At 45.7% G+C, this 18,101-nt stretch overlaps 2 protein-coding genes across 2 annotated transcripts; both read right to left on the bottom strand.

Moving 5' to 3' along the window:
• Positions 1-6,593: 6,593 nt before the first annotated feature.
• LOC139914488 (transcription factor 15-like) lies at positions 6,594-8,381 on the bottom strand. Its single transcript, XM_071902816.2, has 2 exons — positions 7,902-8,381; positions 6,594-6,659 (listed from the first exon to the last, which is right to left on the bottom strand). The coding sequence occupies exons 1-2, from the start codon at positions 8,379-8,381 to the stop codon at positions 6,594-6,596; spliced, it is 546 nt and encodes a 181-aa protein (XP_071758917.1).
• A 6,523-nt stretch (positions 8,382-14,904) lies between these two features.
• On the bottom strand, positions 14,905-17,891 carry LOC139914486 (transcriptional repressor scratch 1-like). Its single transcript, XM_071902813.2, has 2 exons — positions 17,717-17,891; positions 14,905-15,728 (listed from the first exon to the last, which is right to left on the bottom strand). Exons 1-2 carry the CDS (start codon positions 17,889-17,891, stop codon positions 14,905-14,907), a joined length of 999 nt encoding a protein of 332 aa, XP_071758914.2.
• Between the last annotated feature and the right edge of the window lie 210 nt (positions 17,892-18,101).

Here is an 18,101-nt window from a genome sequence, read left to right as displayed (position 1 = left end):
GTCAATCCGTCAGAAAACAGCATTCTTACTAAACGCAGGGTGTTTCATTTCCTTACCATGTCCAACAGGGGGCGTCCCCACAGCACAAAAACCTACCCAGACACACTGTAGGCTACTTCAGCCCACAGCTCTACCAGGGCCACACCTAATGACTAATGCTAACACATCATCATGCCACACTTTGTTTTATAGCACTGGAACAGATAGGGATCATGTCTGATAAGAGTCTAGATAAAAAACAAGAGGTGAACTGGCCTTTACCACCAAGGCTCCTGGAGCTCGGGCTGCTAAATCTGTATCATCTTTTAAATCACGTCTTAAGACTCATTTTTGTAGACTTGTTTTAATGTAATGATGTTTTATTAGTTGTCTTTGACCCCTCCTTTTTCGGTTTTCTGTTTATCGCCTTACATTTATACATCTTACCTTGCTTTCATTGCATTTGCTGTCAATTTTGTCAGTTTTTTACTCCTTTTTAAAGCACTTTGTGACTGTATTTTGAAAATGCTGTAGAAATGATTATTATTATAGGCCACATGGTGTATGGTTGCAAAATAGGCTGTTCCTCTGGATAAAACTCTGGATAAAACTGAAAAGTTTATTCCAAAATGTTCCACATCAGTTAGGCCAGTATGTTAACTGGTAAATAATAAACAGGTAAATAACTGAACTCACTATATCCTACATAATGTTTCTATTCTGTAAGGAAAGGCTTTTAGTAATAACTTTTACTTTCATGCCAGCAAAGCAATAAACCAGTAGGCGACAAGTGACATTTTAAAAATGGTAGAGATCTCATGTTGGAGTCGTTCAGTGGAAAAACCAAGTTCGGATGACATCATGATGTTTTGCTTGGCGTGGGACACTCGCTCTCGTCCGACACACAGTAGGCAGGTCGAGGAGGTTGCTGGGGGGCAGCAAGTTTCTGTCAGCGAGACTATTCATTGTGCTCTTTGGGGCCTTGATTGAGGATATCCTCTAAACAATTGCTCTGGCTGTTGAAACTGGTTCAAAGTTTCAGACGTATACTCTTCCTCCCATCCATCTCGCAGGTCCACGAGGCTCCAAGCCATAAACAGTTGCATTTATTGGGCCCGAGCTCTTTCTCCATGTCTTGTTAAAATGCAGCTCTGCAGTCTTCCTCGCCTATTTTTTCCCATGCATCATCATAGCTTTATTAATATATAGCTTTTCTTCGGAGTAGAGAGCAATTAGGCCCCTAAAAATCTTTGCAAAACCATACTTTTTGGTTTACTGACAGACCAGCAAACTTTAGGATTGAAGGGAAATGCACAATACAATGTGAATAAAAATATCATCTGAGGATTATATTACTCCTATCAGAATCAGCTTCATTGTTTGGAAGGAATGCGACTTGGTGGGTTTCTCATGTAGGTTACTTAGAAATTTAGGAAACAGGTCTCTTTCAGAAGTAGCACATAAAAGAAAGTAGTTTACAAGTATAGGTGGTATATAAAAAATTTAAAAAATAGAGCAACTTCTATACAGTAGCCTATGCACACGGTTCTCTGTTGGAACCTGACTGACTGCACCGATAGGAAGCTATGGAAATCAGTAATAGACAGAAATATGTACAGATGTAGAGAATATTGCACTGGGTGAGTGTTTTGAACACTGCAAGGAAAAAGAAAAAAGGTGTACACATGATGATCCACTCCACCAGCAGCTTTATATGAGAGCATTGGGCTGTGATGGATGTGACTAAGGAAGTCTGCCTCTTTCCTCCCACAGAGCGGCCTGCGCAGACATATTGTTGTATTATTTTGACAGGGGGAGAAATCGGGCTTCACATTAGTCGCCTTTTCACCTCTGCATTAAGGACCCCCGCCCTAAGGTTGAGCGCAGGAGTGGGAGCCAAGCAGAGAGCAATCACGGCCCTGCCCCGGTAGACTGACATTGTCTGCGCTAATGTCTCAGGCCGTTCCACCGCTTCCTCCCCACTGCATGCTGGGATTGGAAACAATAGTCCCGAGAGTGTCTGCGGCCGGGAGGAGAATGTGTCAACAGCATCGCCCGTACAGCACAGAACGCACACCCACACACACACACACTTGTTAGGGTTAGACCGATATATCAGCGTACCGATATTGGAATTTCATGCTTCTGGGTTTCAGTGGAGAGTTTTAGTGTCCCATGATGGTCGAAATGCTGTTTCAGAGGCTTTTCCACCCTGACAAGAGTGGGGGAGCATGAAGATTAAAGAGGTAACTGTAATGTAGGGGAAACCGGTAATAGAGGTGACAAAAACGACAACAACAATAACAACGGCTGAAGTAAAATGAGGATTCAGAAGCCGTTTGATGGGGCATAAAGGTGCAGAAATCCTGAGTTGACGAACAGATGTTAGCACAGAGATGGAAACGAAGGCAAAGAACCAGAAAAGGGAATGGAGACGCTTTTCCACAAGGCAACACAGCCAGTTATGTGATATTGTAGACAAATAGCAGACGGTTCAGACGAGTTCAGAGCCAACGTGGGCCTTCCTTTTTATCCCGCAAAAGTGTCCTTTTTTCCATATGAACCTGCCATAACGCATTTCCTCAGCAAATATACAGCGGTCTTAAAAATATCGGTATCAGTATTGGCCTTCAAACTCTCCTATCCGTCGAACCCTAACGCAGACACACACACACACACGCTCCAGTGTCCTTCCACTGTCTTTGGCTGCTGCAGAGGATTGGGTCGCTCCCCTGCTCTCCCACTCCACCCATCAATGGAAAAGAATCGTAAAAATCGGAAGCGGGCCCGTCCAAGGCCTCGTCCCATGAAAGGGGCCGCAGTGCGTGTCCGATGGCGATTACCTCCCCCGGCAGGCAGGTCGGCCAGGAAGCTATAGGGTTGAACAAGAGGCGGAGAGGGGTGGGGGTGGGGTTGTCTACCTTGTCAAGCGGTTGAGCTACAGCACCATAAGGGTCTGTTTAGGGCTAAAGCGTGGTGGAGGGGAACTGTATCGCAATCTTAGCCCTTCCTATTTGCCCCATGGTATCCTCCGCTAATGTCTACCAGATGGGGCTGGAGATGGGGGAAAGCGCCGCTGACGACTTTGACAGGATAATTTACGCTCCGACGGAACTTTATCCTGTCCTGTACAGGGATATCACTAACTTTAATAAGAAATCACACCAGTCATAGGTGGCTGTTCCAAGCCATTCCCTCAGCCCTCCTGTAATAAAGGATTCACAATGGTGTACAATAGCAGTGAACTTTTCTCCCTCTATCTCACCACTGCTTTTGCCCTGTCCTTATTTACTTGCATGCTTTTTTTGCATAATTGGCACTATTGTTGCTATTTATGGACAATAGCACTGTAATGCTGGTGTCCAGCACCTGCACCTACTATCCTATAGTTAGTTCTTATACACTCAACTCTGTTCTTGGATAGCTGTATAATTATACCTATTTATACTCTGTTTATTCCATTCCAACTGTGTACAGCCTTTTTCTTTTTTTTTCTTGCAGTGTTCAAAACGCTCAGGACCCAGTGCAATATTCTCTACACCTGTGTATATATATATAGTTTTTTTGACAGTTTTTGCAGTCAGTCAGGTTCCAACAGAGAACCATGTGCATACTGTACAGAAAGAAAAATCTATTTCAGAAACTTAAATTTACAAAAATGGATATATATATATATATATATATATATATATATATATATATATACATACATATATATACCATTTATACTTATATACTATTTTCTTTGTACAAAAAGAGACCCATTTTGTAAATTTTAAACTTTTTATATACTATTTTTATAATTTTGTGTCGTTGATGTTGTGTTGTTGAAGTCAAACTTCTTCTATGTACAAACCTCGGCCAATGAAACCGATTCTGATTTCAGCCGGCCACGCTTTCCCACCCAGGAATTAAAATTAGCATCGAACGAGCGGCGGGCCATCTGGGCCTCTCCGGCTGATTTCAAACCTGGCACTGACCCAGGGACCCGGGCCCCATAGGGAGGGCCTCGGCAGGGTCGGCCACTCAGGCCTTTTCCTTCCTGTTCCTCTATGACATCTTCCTGCCTGGGGGGCCTCTGGGAGCCATTCGGCGGGCTCCGCCGGGCCCCTAGAGCTGCAGGATAAGCTCACACAGCAGCTTCTAATTAGACTTTAGCACTGACAGGTGGAGAGAAACCGGAGGGTTGGGATGCTTTATGCAAGTGTGCAGTTATTTGTGCCGGCCCCGAAGGACCGCGAGTGCAATAACTTACTTCCACAGGGTGTATTTCTAAACATCACTTCACGGGTGATTTAAAGGATTCAGTTTAGTAATAACTGTGTTGTAAAATGTTTAAAATCTGCGATAAATCTCATAGTTGGCTCTGACTAGTGTCTTGTATTGCACCGTCCAAGGTGATAATGAGTAACTTTGAGTGGTATTTCTGACCACATGCAGTCCTGTTCTAAGCACCAAATAGACCCTAGACATCAGATAGTGGCAAATCACCATGTACACGTTACTCCATTCTCAACATACGCACACAAACACTCACACGGTCACATTAGCACACACACCCTCGCACATACATAAAGACACACTCCATTTGATCCTGCAGCTGTGGTAGTGAATTCAGAGGGTTTCCTTGCGTGCAGGAATTCATACAGGAATCAAAAGTAGAGCAACCTGCACATCATGTACCTTGGTCAATAAAGCCTCAATGAATCATCCATACACTGAGATAGATGCATTAAACACTTTTTAACTCGTGCACCTGACTTTCTTTTTTTTGGTCCAATTGAGAGATGAATTTTGCATCTATCTCAGCACAGGGACGGATTCTCACACACGGAGTCTCCCGTCGCCCCGCTCTCCCGGTGTGATCTACAACATTAATTCATCAGCAGCTGTGTTTGTCTGGACACAGGGTGCTAGGTGATATTAGCTGTGACTGATCAACACCACATGTGGATCACAACCCAGGAGATTTACTACTTGAACACAGTCGTGCCAAAGATCAGACTTCTACTTTCTATATTTTCCTGGATACCGGCCCCAAATATTCCAAACGTTGAATGCGGCGTCATCGGCGAAGGCGCGATTAGCAACGACTTGAGTTGCATGTGATGTACAGCTGAGGCTTTTTCCAAACATGAGAGTGCACAGCTTTATGGACTAACAGATACATAAAGGGATATTTTCAGCCATAAGATCAAAACTAAAGCTCTGCCTGTTTCGTTCTGAGGTTGATCTCGTTGGGCATGGCTCCAGCAATGTGCTACGGTCCCTGATGATCCCCATGAGTAATCATCACTCACTACAATAGATCCAGCAACGCTCATTTGTGTCTTTCCTGTTTTGCCTTTACCTTTTCCCAGAGTTGACTCGGATTCCGCGTGATTCATGCCTTCCTAACTGGCAGTCCGCTGCACATACCACCCTGACGAGGCTTTCTGTGGTCAGATACTGCTGGGACACAACTATTTCAGAGAGACCCTGCTGAGGAGAAGATTGATTACTTCCTCTGTTGAGATTCCTTGGCATTACTCAGACGGAGAAGGTAAAACTGTATTGGAATTCCCCATATACAGCAGGTTTCCCCTTCTGAGCAGTTACAGGCAGAAGATGCCAATCATGGTTGTAGTGGTTTGTTCTTTGGGGTGGGGTGCAGTCCTGGACTTCCATATACTGTACGTGTTGTTTTATTGCCATTTTTTTTAAATCATGAAGACAGGTTTGAGGAGAGGTAGGATTGAAGATCAGCATTTTGCATCTTTACTAATCACAGCAAAATTGTCAGTGTTAATTTAACCCTGAGAGTGTAGAAATTTACAGTGTTTACCTCTGATGGGTCCACACTCAGAGGTAATTTAACACTCTAGTTTTGAACAGCCGGCTCAGAGCCAGTTCAGCTATGTGAATGGACAAACCAGTCTCCAATCAACACTGTCAACTCCACATAACTGTCACTGAAAAATCAATCATCAAGAAATGACATAAATTTATAATTCTTATTCTCAAATGATGTGTCTCTATGATTGGGCTTTGAACAAAACAGCTTTTTGAAGGCAAATGAACTGGCTAGATTGAGAATCCCATAAATGGCAGCTTGTAAGTTGTATAAAAAAAATGATACAACCACCAAATTGACGGCAAAATACTAGACAACCATGTCTCTGTAAAAATAGATTTAATTTCAAAGTAGAATACAACATATAATGAAAAAGCAACCAACCACAGTCTCTTTGTAAAGCAGCGTCCCACTAGTGTCTCCTGTTGCAGGAGAAGTACAACACAACCTTGGTGGACGGAGTAGTCTTTCCTCTCACACAACATTCCTCAAACTGGTCTGTTGCAGCAGTCCGTTTCTGAGCCAAGCTTCCCAAAAGCACCTCGGTTTTTAAGATCAGCTTAGTGTCATCTTAAAGGACTACACCGACTTTTTGGGAGTCTGGTCCACTGAGGCACCTCATACCCAACTGTGACATGTGATGAGAGGACTGGTAGTCGGGGTAGTCCTTTAAGAACATGGCGGTGCTGAGATGCTTCTAGAACCCAGGAGCATGTCAGCTGAAGGTTTCCCTCAGGTCTGCTCTGGGAGTAGATTCAAGGTTACTCCAAGCCAGATGCTTTCATCTCCGACTTATTCGCAGCGCACTGCCCCCGTGCATTTTCACACAGTCTCGTCTGTCCTTCACCTGTGAAAAAAGCAGGAAATTGCATCAGTCATTGCTGTCACTATCAATCAAAACATCATTACTGTGAGCCTATAAGAAATATTTTGGCCCAGATGTTGGCCATTTGCTCTCTTAAGAGCATATAAATAGTTTAGTGCAATTACATATCTAGTATCAATAAAAACCCTTGTTTTCCTTTAAAGGATATTTCAGTGCACTGAATGATATGGCACCTATAAATAAACTAAATCCCAACACAGTGATTAGAACGCCAAGATGGACCATGTCCATTTCACTGAGATGCATGCAGCTTATTCTGACTCCACACTAGGCCTATCCTATGACTGTGCTCTAAACTTCCACAGACTTTATTCTCTCCAGAGGATCAAACCTTTGATTTTCTGAAGTGGCTATGCTATAACTTTTCAAACACAGTAGACCTATAACCTGAAAACTACACCAGGCACTGACTTAATTTGCTGTATTTCATATTAACAAACTGATAGCTCCCGTTCTCAGTTCTGATTGGCCGAGGCGTTGTAGATTATCCGATTAACACGCACCTGTGGCAGCATAACGGTTCATTTAAATATTAATGCGCTAAACGAAAACCACCGCTACTGCTACTATGTGCCGCTTAGCTAGTGTTCAAGAACTATAGACCTATTGCTTGGCGGAAGAATGACATTTCATTATTGTTATGATATGTTATCGATAAAATATGTATTTTACAATGGTGTGCTACGTTCTAGCGCCGATATTTTTCGTTCTCTCTAGACGCCATTCAAAAATCTGACAGTTTAATGTTGCCTTGCTAATCGGCAAAGATACACACCTCGTTAAACATGACTTAAGACCTTTTAAGAATTATTAGGGTCTTCTGGAAAACTCGGCATGGTAGTCATCCGCCAGGCAGCACTTTATTCCAATAAAATGTTAACTTTTTGAATTGGTTCACACCGCTCGCTGACACCCTCCACGTTATGTTGGAGGGGGAATATTGGGAAATAACAGGCGAACCGATTTTAAAATTTGAAATTAAAACTAGTGCTACTTTGTGTATTGAATGTACGCCGAATTGAAGAGTGGACTCTAAAGATTTGTAAAAGATCTTAAGTATTGCCTTACCATGTATGCAAGTTTCACGATAAGCAAAGAAACTTTAAATTGTCAGATTTTAGAATGGAGTTTGGCAGGACGCTCTCTCCATATGAGAGAACTGCACGTATCGGTTCTAGGTGTCTGGTGACTTCAGATTTTTACCCCTTTCCGCTGGTTGCTGAGGCAGAACGTGCAGATAGTTCTGGGCTGCTTGCCCTCTCCGCCTCCTGGCATCTCCTTGTAGACAGCGCTCAGGCAGGGCTGGCCGTCCTCCCTCCCGTCTCCTACAACCAGCACGTTGGCTAAGTGCGAGATGTAGCTGGACGCCAGGCGCAGGGTTTCAATTTTGGAGAGCTTTCTGTCCACCGGTTCCGTGGGAATGAGTGTCCGCAGCGCCGTGAAGGCCGTGTTGACGTTCTGGGTCCGGTCTCGCTCCCTGGCGTTTGCGGCGTTCCGCTGCCTCACTACCACACCGGACACCCGCCGGTACTTCTCCACCGGCGTCCCGCAGCAGCCGTAGCCCTGGTCGGTGCTGCCGTCGCTCTCGCTGCGGTTCCCCTCCTCGTCGTCCGACATCACGGTCAGGTCAGCGGGGTAAGAGAAGGGATGCGTCGCCACCGGCCTCAGCATAGTGAAAGCCATGACAGAGAAAGTAAGGTTTCACTGGGGAAAATCAATCCCTTGGTATTTGTTAAATAGCCTACAGCTGCATGCAGGCAAGAGTCGTGCGTAAATGTCGCTGCAGCTGCAGTGTTACGCCTGCAGAAGTCCCTTTCAGATACTACCAGATTGTTTTGACACTTCCTCAGGATGGTCCAGTCTGGTAGTCATCCTCTCTGGGAGGGCTCTTATAGCAGACACAGTAGCCCTCAGCAGTAAGGGGAGGGGTTGAGGACATGCAGGGGCTCCCATCCTCCCAAATGTTTTGGTCTTATAAAATCATAGGCGTCAATTGGGTATAAAAAGGTGTGGACACTTGCCATACCTTAGGCTGAGTCAGTCCAAATGGGGTCTTATTCTTATCGTGGAGCGCAGAGATCAAGAGAAATCTGTTAAGAAGCCATACGTAAAAATCACATCAGGGAGAATTCAGGACCAGTGTTCCCTCTGAGCTGATAGTTTACCTGTGTAATAATGTATCACACTGACCAAATAATAATATCTTATCAGTCATCAGTCATTGCTCCACTTTGTCCGCAGAGTAGACATGCAATCCAAATAAGTGAAGTAGCCTACTAAGTTTTGGTGGCAAATGACATTAGATGCCATGTCTTTGCCGAGCCTTAGGGGTTTAGGGGATTGACGCCCCTTTATAAAATACCTTACAGACATCTAGTGTAGGTCAGTGCTTTGGGATGTCCTTTCAAATTTTGCACTTCCCTTCAAAATCAGTTTTGGGTATAGGCCAAACAACTTAACTTTGACAACTATTGAGTAAAGCAATATGCCTTCAGCATCTCACAGAAGAAGTACAAGATACATGCTAATTACGAAAGCACAGTGGACCCAGCGCCGGCTCCTGTCAGAGGGCCAACGTGAGCGGTGGCTCTACAGTGAGCCCTGCCTCAGTTTGTCTAATGGGTTAAGTGCTGTGGGTAAATAAACACTCAGCAGATGCTGGAGGTGATCAAGCCTGAACTTTCTCTGTGGAAACCAAGCAAATGGCTTCCAGATTGACTGGTCCTGCTGGAGGGAGGGAGGGACTGGTGGAAGGAGAGCGAGAGAGAGAAAGAGAGAGAGAGTGTCATCAAAGGGCCTGTTTTCACAAACACAACCCCTCGACACATCAAACCGGGGCATCGATGGCCCCTGCCCCCCCCCTCCACCCCCCCGGGCTCAGCTGCACCAACAATGGCGACCTGTGCAGAACCTGGTTCCACTCATAAAGCAGGACACCATGGTGTTTTACCACGCTCAGCCGGCCAGCAACACGACCCCGCTGCACTTTCTCTCCCCCCAGCACCACCACTGCTTCACAGTTTGGAACCGTAAATACTTTGCCCGCCCCCCCCCCCCCCCCCCCCCAACACACACACACACACACACACCCTGCACCAACTTAAAGGAATGCCATTAAAAGCCTGTTGAGGTGATTAAAGAACTAATGAAGTGTGTGGTGGGTGGGACGTGTGTTAAGGAAGATGTGAGAATGGTACTCAGTGAGAATTTGGTACTACATGTTAAGGTTTGATAAATAAGGTTTTTTCAAGAGACAACAGATAATAGGGTGTGCCGATATTCGTTATCTTTAAATTTGCCCGTTTTTGTGCCAAAAATTGCACAAAATTGCATTTTTGTCAGGGTGGAAAAGTCTCTGAAACAGCATTTAGACCGTCACGGGACACTAAAACTCTCCACTGAAAGCCATGCTAATGAAATTCTTTTAGGTGGGTCAGCAGCCCCAGGTCAGCAGAGTGAGGCAGGTTTCATTGTAGGTTTTACAGCCTGTCACTCCTGAAGCCGGTTCATGCAAAAAGGGCGGAACCTCCGCCATATCAGAGGTGGCTGACACTGACTGGCTGATATCTGATTTTTAATAAAAGACCAATATCGGCAAACTGATATATTAGAGTCACAAAGAAACAGCAGATCGGAATGGAATCCGAATCCAGACCAAACACAGACGGTGAAAGTGAGAAGGATTTGATGTAATCCGGCAATTTTTCTGACATCAGGCAATAACCCCCCCCCTCCTACCCCTCTCCACCGCCATACCCCACTCCAGTATTGAGTGGCGAGGCGATGAGCGTCTGGCCGGTCAGCGTTAATGCTGTGTTATCTCCTGTGAGGGGGAGCTGCCGGGAGAGACTGTGGTCAGATAACTTGACTCACTGAGCTCATCAGAAACAGCTGCGCCGGGGAGAAACAGGCCTCCTCCTAACAGCCAGCTGCAGCCTGCTGCGAATGGCTTTTTTTTTTTTTAATGATATTTCTGCCTTTCTGCTTTATTAGATGCTGCATAGTGGAGAGTGACAGGAGTGACACGAGAGTGAGGGGGTGGGGATGGCATGCGGCAAAGGTCGAAGCCACAATCTGAAGAGCGCAGAGTTCGCGCGGCCACGGTTTCATATCAACGCTGCTTTTAAAGTAACATTCCGCAACATTTTCATATAAATAAGTGTCAGTTTTGCTACTGTCTATCGCTGATTCATACTGTACAATAGTGACTCAGCAGTTCATGAAAGCTTTTCCACAGCTATGAGGGGGTCCCTCTTTGAAAATGTCTCGGATTGTTACTTTAAATTTTGACAAAATACTTACTCAACACTTTTCAATATTCAAGATTAGCAGCGGGCAAACTGTAGACAGATAAAAAAAAAAATCCATCTTCCTCACCTGACACTACATTTTCCAAAGTCTTTTGTGACCCTAGCGAAGGACATAATGATGACACATTTCATTGTCTTTATACAAAATGCTTATCGGACCTGATTGTTCTCGATGGAGATGAACAGACGACAGTGTCAGTTCATGTATTTTGACCCTCAGTTAACCCAAAAGATGGCTAAACGGTATATTCATGCATCACGCCAAAACTCTCAGGGTAAATGAGTTGGTGTGTTTCATGCAGAGCCAAACGCCAAGGTAGCCCCTAGTACAGTAGCAACAGTATTATCTTTCATTTGACCCCCCAGTGTGACCCCAAGATAAGACTCGGCCTCCCATCCTACCGCTCTCCCTCCCCCTCTCCCTCCCCCCTTTCCCCCCCTGCTTTCCCTCCTGAAGACACCGATCGTCTTACACGGCTCTTGACAGTTTGAGCAACCGAGGCAGGTGGGACGGTGTGTCAGCAAAAGTTCAACAAATGGCCTCAGCCACATTGTCGAGTCGCTTCACCTCTCGTTTGAAGACGATACGAAAGTCGTCTCAACAAAAACCTCCGGTTTAACACACCGCATTCTCCTTTGTTATGAAATGACATCACTGGGAAAGATAGGTCCCAGGTTCCAAATGTGAAAATTCCAGTTTTATAGGCGAACATTTTTCTTGTCTTACACTTACGGCCGCAAAAGGCAACATCAGAGCTAAAATAAACACCTCGAGGCTGTTTTATGAGAGCGGTATCTAAAAGAAGCAGGTGTCTCTCGATCCCGGGGCCGACGAAACTAGTGTGTCATCATCTCCCCCGGGGCCCCCCCGAAGGCCCCCGCGCGGCCAGAACATCAGGCCGAGCCCCGCGGCACAGGAAGCCGACTCACACGCGATGATTCTTTTGGAGAAGCCCACCGCAGCCTTTAATGTCCACCGGGCTGAGCTCGGAAGTTCCTCTGGCCCTCGTCGGGCGGCTTCCTCCGAAGTCGCCTGGGACCGCAGAGCCGAGCCCTCTCACAGGTCAACAAAGTTTATCGCACCGGAGAAAACTACAAGTTGGCTGTAAAACCTCGTCTTACATGATGCGACAGCCTGAGGTTTGATAAAGGAGACTATAAAAAGACCCATCCGTTTTGGCCCTGAGGTCACTCTGCCTGCGCTGGACACGGCGGTCATATCCTCAGCGTTGATTGGCAAGTAGTGTTGACCTGGAGTGATGCTGTACTCCTTTGTTCATTGTGGAAGTTTTATGTTCGCCGGCATGTACAGTAGGGTATGATTGCTTGTTTTTATGGCTATATCCTTTTTTTTCGAAAGACTGGGCAGTAGGGGAGAAAGGGGTAAAAAAAGCGCCACCTTTTACATTTTGTGCTACTACCGCAAAATAAATGTATACTGAACAAAAATATGAATGCAACATGTAAAGTTTTGGTCCCATGTTTCATGAGTTAAAATATCCCATTCACTGTCCATGAAAAGGTTATTTCTGTCAAATCTTTGTTTCAATCCCTGTTAGTGAACCTTTCTCTCAAATTTCTCTCCAATGATTTTCTTATATGAACTGTAACCAAGTAAAATCTTGAAAATTGTTGCATGTTGTGCTTATATTTTTGTTCAGTGTATATTTATTTCAAACAATAATGATATATACTTAAGGTTATTGGGCATGCATGGAAATTGCAACATTTTCTGTAGCTAGTACAGTTTTAGAAGTACAACACATTAAAAAAAAAAGTTTATCTTTTGGGGCAAATTGCCCTAGAGCTAGTGGCACATTTTACCCAACAACACACACACACACACACACACACACACACACACAGCTAATCCGGAATACAGTTATGCCAAATGTATGACCTCATATTGTACCTTATTCAGCCTTCACCTGAACAGCTTGTACACTTGCACTTTAACTGTACATATCACTCATCCTCTAATGTAACTGTACTTAACATCCATTGCACATATCTGTATATGACTCATTGCACATATCTTTATTTTTATTTGTGTTGTATATATTTTTTAGATTTTAATATTGCCTACATTTTTTCTTATTTTTCTCTTTTTTCGTACTCTTACTAGATTTTATGTTGACACCTGCACCAAGAGAAATTCCTTGTACATTGTACTTGGCGAATAAACTTCTGATTCTGATTCTTAAACTAATAGTAAAGCCTCAAATGTATCTTCTTCCATCTACAATATATACAAGAATCATGACGTCTTTATCATGATGAAATCATGTGACAGCAAAAGTTTTAGACGTGGCTCGCTTACAACTTTCTCCATGTGCTGAGGATTCAGGGAAATGAATTACTCTTCCTAAATATGTGATTACATGACTCGTTTTGCGTATGGTTGCCTAGATACAAGGGGTAGCTCATCTTAACCCACTGGTTCAACTTCCCCCGTTCTCCCCTATAGATGTGTGTGCATGTGTGCGCGCGTATATGTGTTTTGAACGGACGCCATTGTGTCCGAAAATAGTCATCTCCAGTCTCCGCTCCGCTGAGACACATAGTTGCATTTCCCATGAGGCTTTGGTGGCCGGGGGCCACCGAGGGCTCAGCCCCGTCTGGTCTGGACTAGCAGCCTGGTTCTCATGACACCCGACCCGGTGGACATCCTGTGGTCAGGCTGCAGCGTTGTGCCAAGACGAACCTCTGATCCACACATGGCTGGGTGGGAAGAGGACATGATACTGGGCACTGCTGACACACCCTGCAGTGGATTTCCACCATTTTGTATATGATGATTTTGACTGACACATTAATACTCTGTGTGTGTGTATTCCCGACCTCCAGAGACTGGGGGGTTAGTGTTTACACGGTCGCCCCCTCTGCTGGTCAGGAGTGGCACTGCAGTGTTAGAAGCATTCAAACATTTTCCGTCTTTACCGCTTATTCCTTTTCAGGGTGGCGGGTGGCGGGGGGGGGGGGGGGGGGGGGGGATCAGGAATCGAACCCACACCTTTTCCCAATAAAACAGCTCATCCTTCATAATCTTCCCTCTGTCATAAGACTGCTACAGCTTATATTTACTTTGATGATAGATTACTTTGTAGCGGCAAGGAGCTAGAAATGAGCAGAGACAATTAAGTGAAAAATATCCTTTAATAGTAATTAATGGAGCATTACATTTTGCGTATGTGCTAAATAGTCAATTAATTGTATCTGTTTTTTACTGGTCAGGTAGGTCAATTCTAGATGTTCAAATATAAGGAGTGTTTCATCTTGTGCATAGATTTATAAGCAAGGGCAAAAGGGGCATTTCACTACTTTCTCATTTTCAGCATTTTCATTATCATTACCAAATTGATCAGATACAGGAAAACTTTGTCTCAGAAATATATTTTGGCTTTTGTTTTCGACAAATTCAATGTATGGCTCTAATAAATACATGTTCAATTCACAAATGCATCAACAAATAAATAAATAATCTTCTAAATTGATAAATAAATAGTTAAATAAATTAATAAATACACAAATACATTATTTTGTGAATTAGGAAGCGTTTGAGGTAAATTAAGAGCTAGTTGGCATATAAAATAATACTGAAATGTAAATTATTGCAATTCAATTCATACAAAACAATAGAAAATATTTACATTTGTGATCAATACTGACATTTTTATGAATTTATATTCATACTTAATTCCCTATTCAATCATTTTAAGTGAGGTTATTGCTTCTATCAAAAGGCAGGAATAGGAAGATGCATGCACGTGAGAACCAGTGAGCGAGAACCGGTCTGAGAACCGACGAGCCTTTCTCCAACATGGCCGCCTCACTCATACGAACTTGGAAAAAGTGTGTAAATAGAAAATAAATGAAAAAGATATTGTATCTCCCGGTTAGTCCTCAGAGCTGCAGTCGTCCTCTCCTTGTCCCTTGAAGCAGGCCGACTCGTAGTGCTTGTTCAGGTAGGACTTCAGCGCGAAGCTTTTGTGGCAGCGCTTGCAGGCGTAGTGCTTGAAGGCCGAGTGCGTCTGCATGTGGGCTCGCAGGTTGGAGCGGTCGGCGAAGGCCTTGCCGCAGTGGGCGCAGGCGAAGGGCTTCTCTCCGGTGTGGGACCTCATGTGGCCCTGCAGCAGCCAGGGTCGACTGAAGGCCTTGCCGCACACCTCGCACTCGTGCCTCAGGTCGTGGGTCAGCATGTGCATGGCCAGCGCCGGCATGGACACGTACACCTTGTGGCAGGTGGGACACTTCCTGGCCTGCTGGCTGTCCAGGCTCCGGTGCGTCTGCTTGTGTCTGCTCAGATTGGAGGACGTGGCGTAACACTTGCCGCACTCGCCGCACGCGTGGCGCCCCTTGGACTTCCCTTTGGCGGGGCCGCGGTCCGCCGAGCCGGCTCCCTCGCTGCCGTCCGATCGGCCGCCTCCCTTGCGGGGACACCTCTGGTCGGCCCTCCGGCGGGAGCGTCCGTCGGACACCAGGAAGGCGTCGACGGCGCCGCCCTCGGACTCGGGGCTCGGCGGGTCCGACTCGGCCGTGGCGCTGGACACGGGGCTGTCCGGATGCTCCATGTCGTGGTCGGAGAACTCCTCGCCCCCGCTGCCCCCGATGCTCCCAGGGGAGTACAGGGGCCCCGCGGAGAGCCCGGTCTGCCTCTGCTTGGAGCCTGGCTCCTTTGTGCTCTGCAACACCGAGGGGATGATGTAATCCTGGATGTAGCCTGGGAGGGGACAGAGACATTTAATATGGGAAGCGATGGGATCTTTTGTACACACACTCTTTTGCAGGATTTTTTCACTGTAGCTGCGAAACATCTGAATGTATATCTCATGTCTTCATGATCTCTATATGTCTTTTTTAGTCTCCTGATGTGTAAAGAACACCACTGATAAAAAAAAAATGGTCTTCTTCCGCAAACCTTTAATCAATAAGAAACCGTATACAGGAAGCCATTTGTAAGTGCCAGGTTCAGCAAGCTTTGTGAATGAAATATTAATGAGTCTTTGGCACCGATCAATACCTCAAATGGCTCCAACAAGTGCTATCGTAAAAAAAAAAAAAAAAAACTGGAAGGCCATCGCAGATGAATACAAGTCATACGCGCTGACATTGACAAAACAGTCACACTGCAATAGTTGAGCTCCCGATCGATCCACCTGTCGCCGCCTCCACTGGCAAGCAACGCATCTAAATCTGTGATGGAAGTGGAGGGGGGGGGCTGGAGAGGGGAGGTGGATGGGTGGGTGGCTGAGGGTGGAGGAGGGGGGTGTGTGCAAGCAAAACAGGGAGTCTCAGCAGTGAAATCCCCTCAATCACTAAATCATTTTAATCAGATCATTCCCCATCTGTGGCGTTTTTGAGAGTGTTCATGAGTATGGTAATGGGGAGATTGAGTGACAGGTGGGGGGTGTGATTTGGCGATGGAGAAAGGGGGGGGGGGGGGGTAAAGGGGGACGGTGTGGGATTGGGGCGGGGGGGGTTAGAGTCTGATCTTGACAGCAGTGCATGGTATATTGAGCCCCCTCCCCGCAACACAAAGGGAAGCAGACAGCTGGCATCCTAAATCTGGGGGACAAATGATCCAACTCGAACACGAGATCTGTGATGCTGGCGGTGGTGGTGGGATGGGGGTTGGGAGGTGGGGGGGGGGGGGGTTCCGCTCTGCTCCGCTCAAAGCACACATTTCTTTGGATGTTTCTCAAGGAAGGAGAAAAAAAAAAAAAAAAAAAAAGAACCCAAACATACTGTTCATACAGAAGGCTTTTTGCGCACGCGTCCCCAGCCTCCCCCCGTCTCTGGAAGACACGTCCCGCGGATGAGAATCTACTGTCTGCGAACGCACTGCTCATGTTGCACTTTATTGAATTACCTGCAGCACTCTCTCTTGGCCAGTCAATACCCATTCTCTAAAAACCCTGCTCCATCACCTCTCGCCGCTCCACATATGGATTGTGTTGCTGCAATCCTACCCCCTGTGGCTATCTAACATCCTGTAGGATCAGATGGAGGAGAGCGAGGGAGAGATGGAGAGATGGAGAGAGGGGGAAGGGGGTGGGGGGGGTGGGGGGGGGTGGATGATAACAGGAGACACTCAAGGGCAACTGCACCATCTAAGGACAAGCCGGCCCCATGTGGCTATCTGCTTTCTCCTTTTTTTTTTTTTTTTTTTTTGCAGTTGGACCTCACAAAGGCTTTCGATCGGACTGTGCTCCTATAACCCTATAATGCCTGCACACATGTACACATCATGCATGCATGTACACAATAGTATTAAAGCCAAAGGCCGCTGTGTGATCTGGTCGGGTATTAAGCTGATTGGGCCGGCGTGACCTGAATACTATTTAGCATCCGCCGAGTTAGAAAACAAAAGTCCTGAGGCATGGGGAGGAGGGAGGAAAGAGGGAGAGGGAGAGGGAGGGGGGGGGGCTACCCCTGGCTGTGGGGGGTTTGGGGGTTTGCAGGAGGAGGGGGGGGTGGGATTAGGTGGCAAAGACAGCAACATAACCCTCCGCATGCATGAATCCACGTCTGTTGTTTTTGGATCTTTTTCTCCTATTTCCGAGAGGACAAAAACTATCCACCGCCTCTCGCAAAAACACTCAAATTTGGACAAAATAGTTCCGTGTTTGATCACAATAAACACTGCAACATGCACAGAACAATGGCTATAGAAGCAGTAAAACACAGTTTGGATTGATGGTAACTCACCATTTTCAGTCAAACGGACCGCCAAGTTGGTGGCTGACTCTGTGATGGCATGTGTCACAGTGTAAGACTCGTCCCAGTGCTGCTGCTGCTGCTGCTGCTGCTGCTGCTGCTGGTAGTAGTTGGAAGAGGAGAAATCATGAACCTTCAGCTGCTTCACCAAAAAGGAGCGTGGCATTTTCCCTGATGCAAACTGACGCTAACGCCTCATAGAAAATTAGGAAAGACCAAAAAAAAAAAAAAAAAAAAGGACAAGAAAAAAAAAGAAATACACTCTGCTTCAAGACGGCCTTTTGAAAAAGGCCAAAGAAACCAAAATGGAGGATTGAAATGGAAAAAAAAACAAAAAAACAAATCTGCCCCCCCGGTTAGGACTCGATGCCAGAGG

The sequence above is a fragment of the Centroberyx gerrardi genome, chromosome 5, assembly GCF_048128805.1.
Source record: "Centroberyx gerrardi isolate f3 chromosome 5, fCenGer3.hap1.cur.20231027, whole genome shotgun sequence".
Classification (NCBI taxonomy): Eukaryota; Metazoa; Chordata; class Actinopteri; order Beryciformes; family Berycidae; genus Centroberyx; species Centroberyx gerrardi.
Note: the sequence above shows the minus strand (reverse complement) of the source record. Positions and strands in the feature narration are given on the sequence as shown.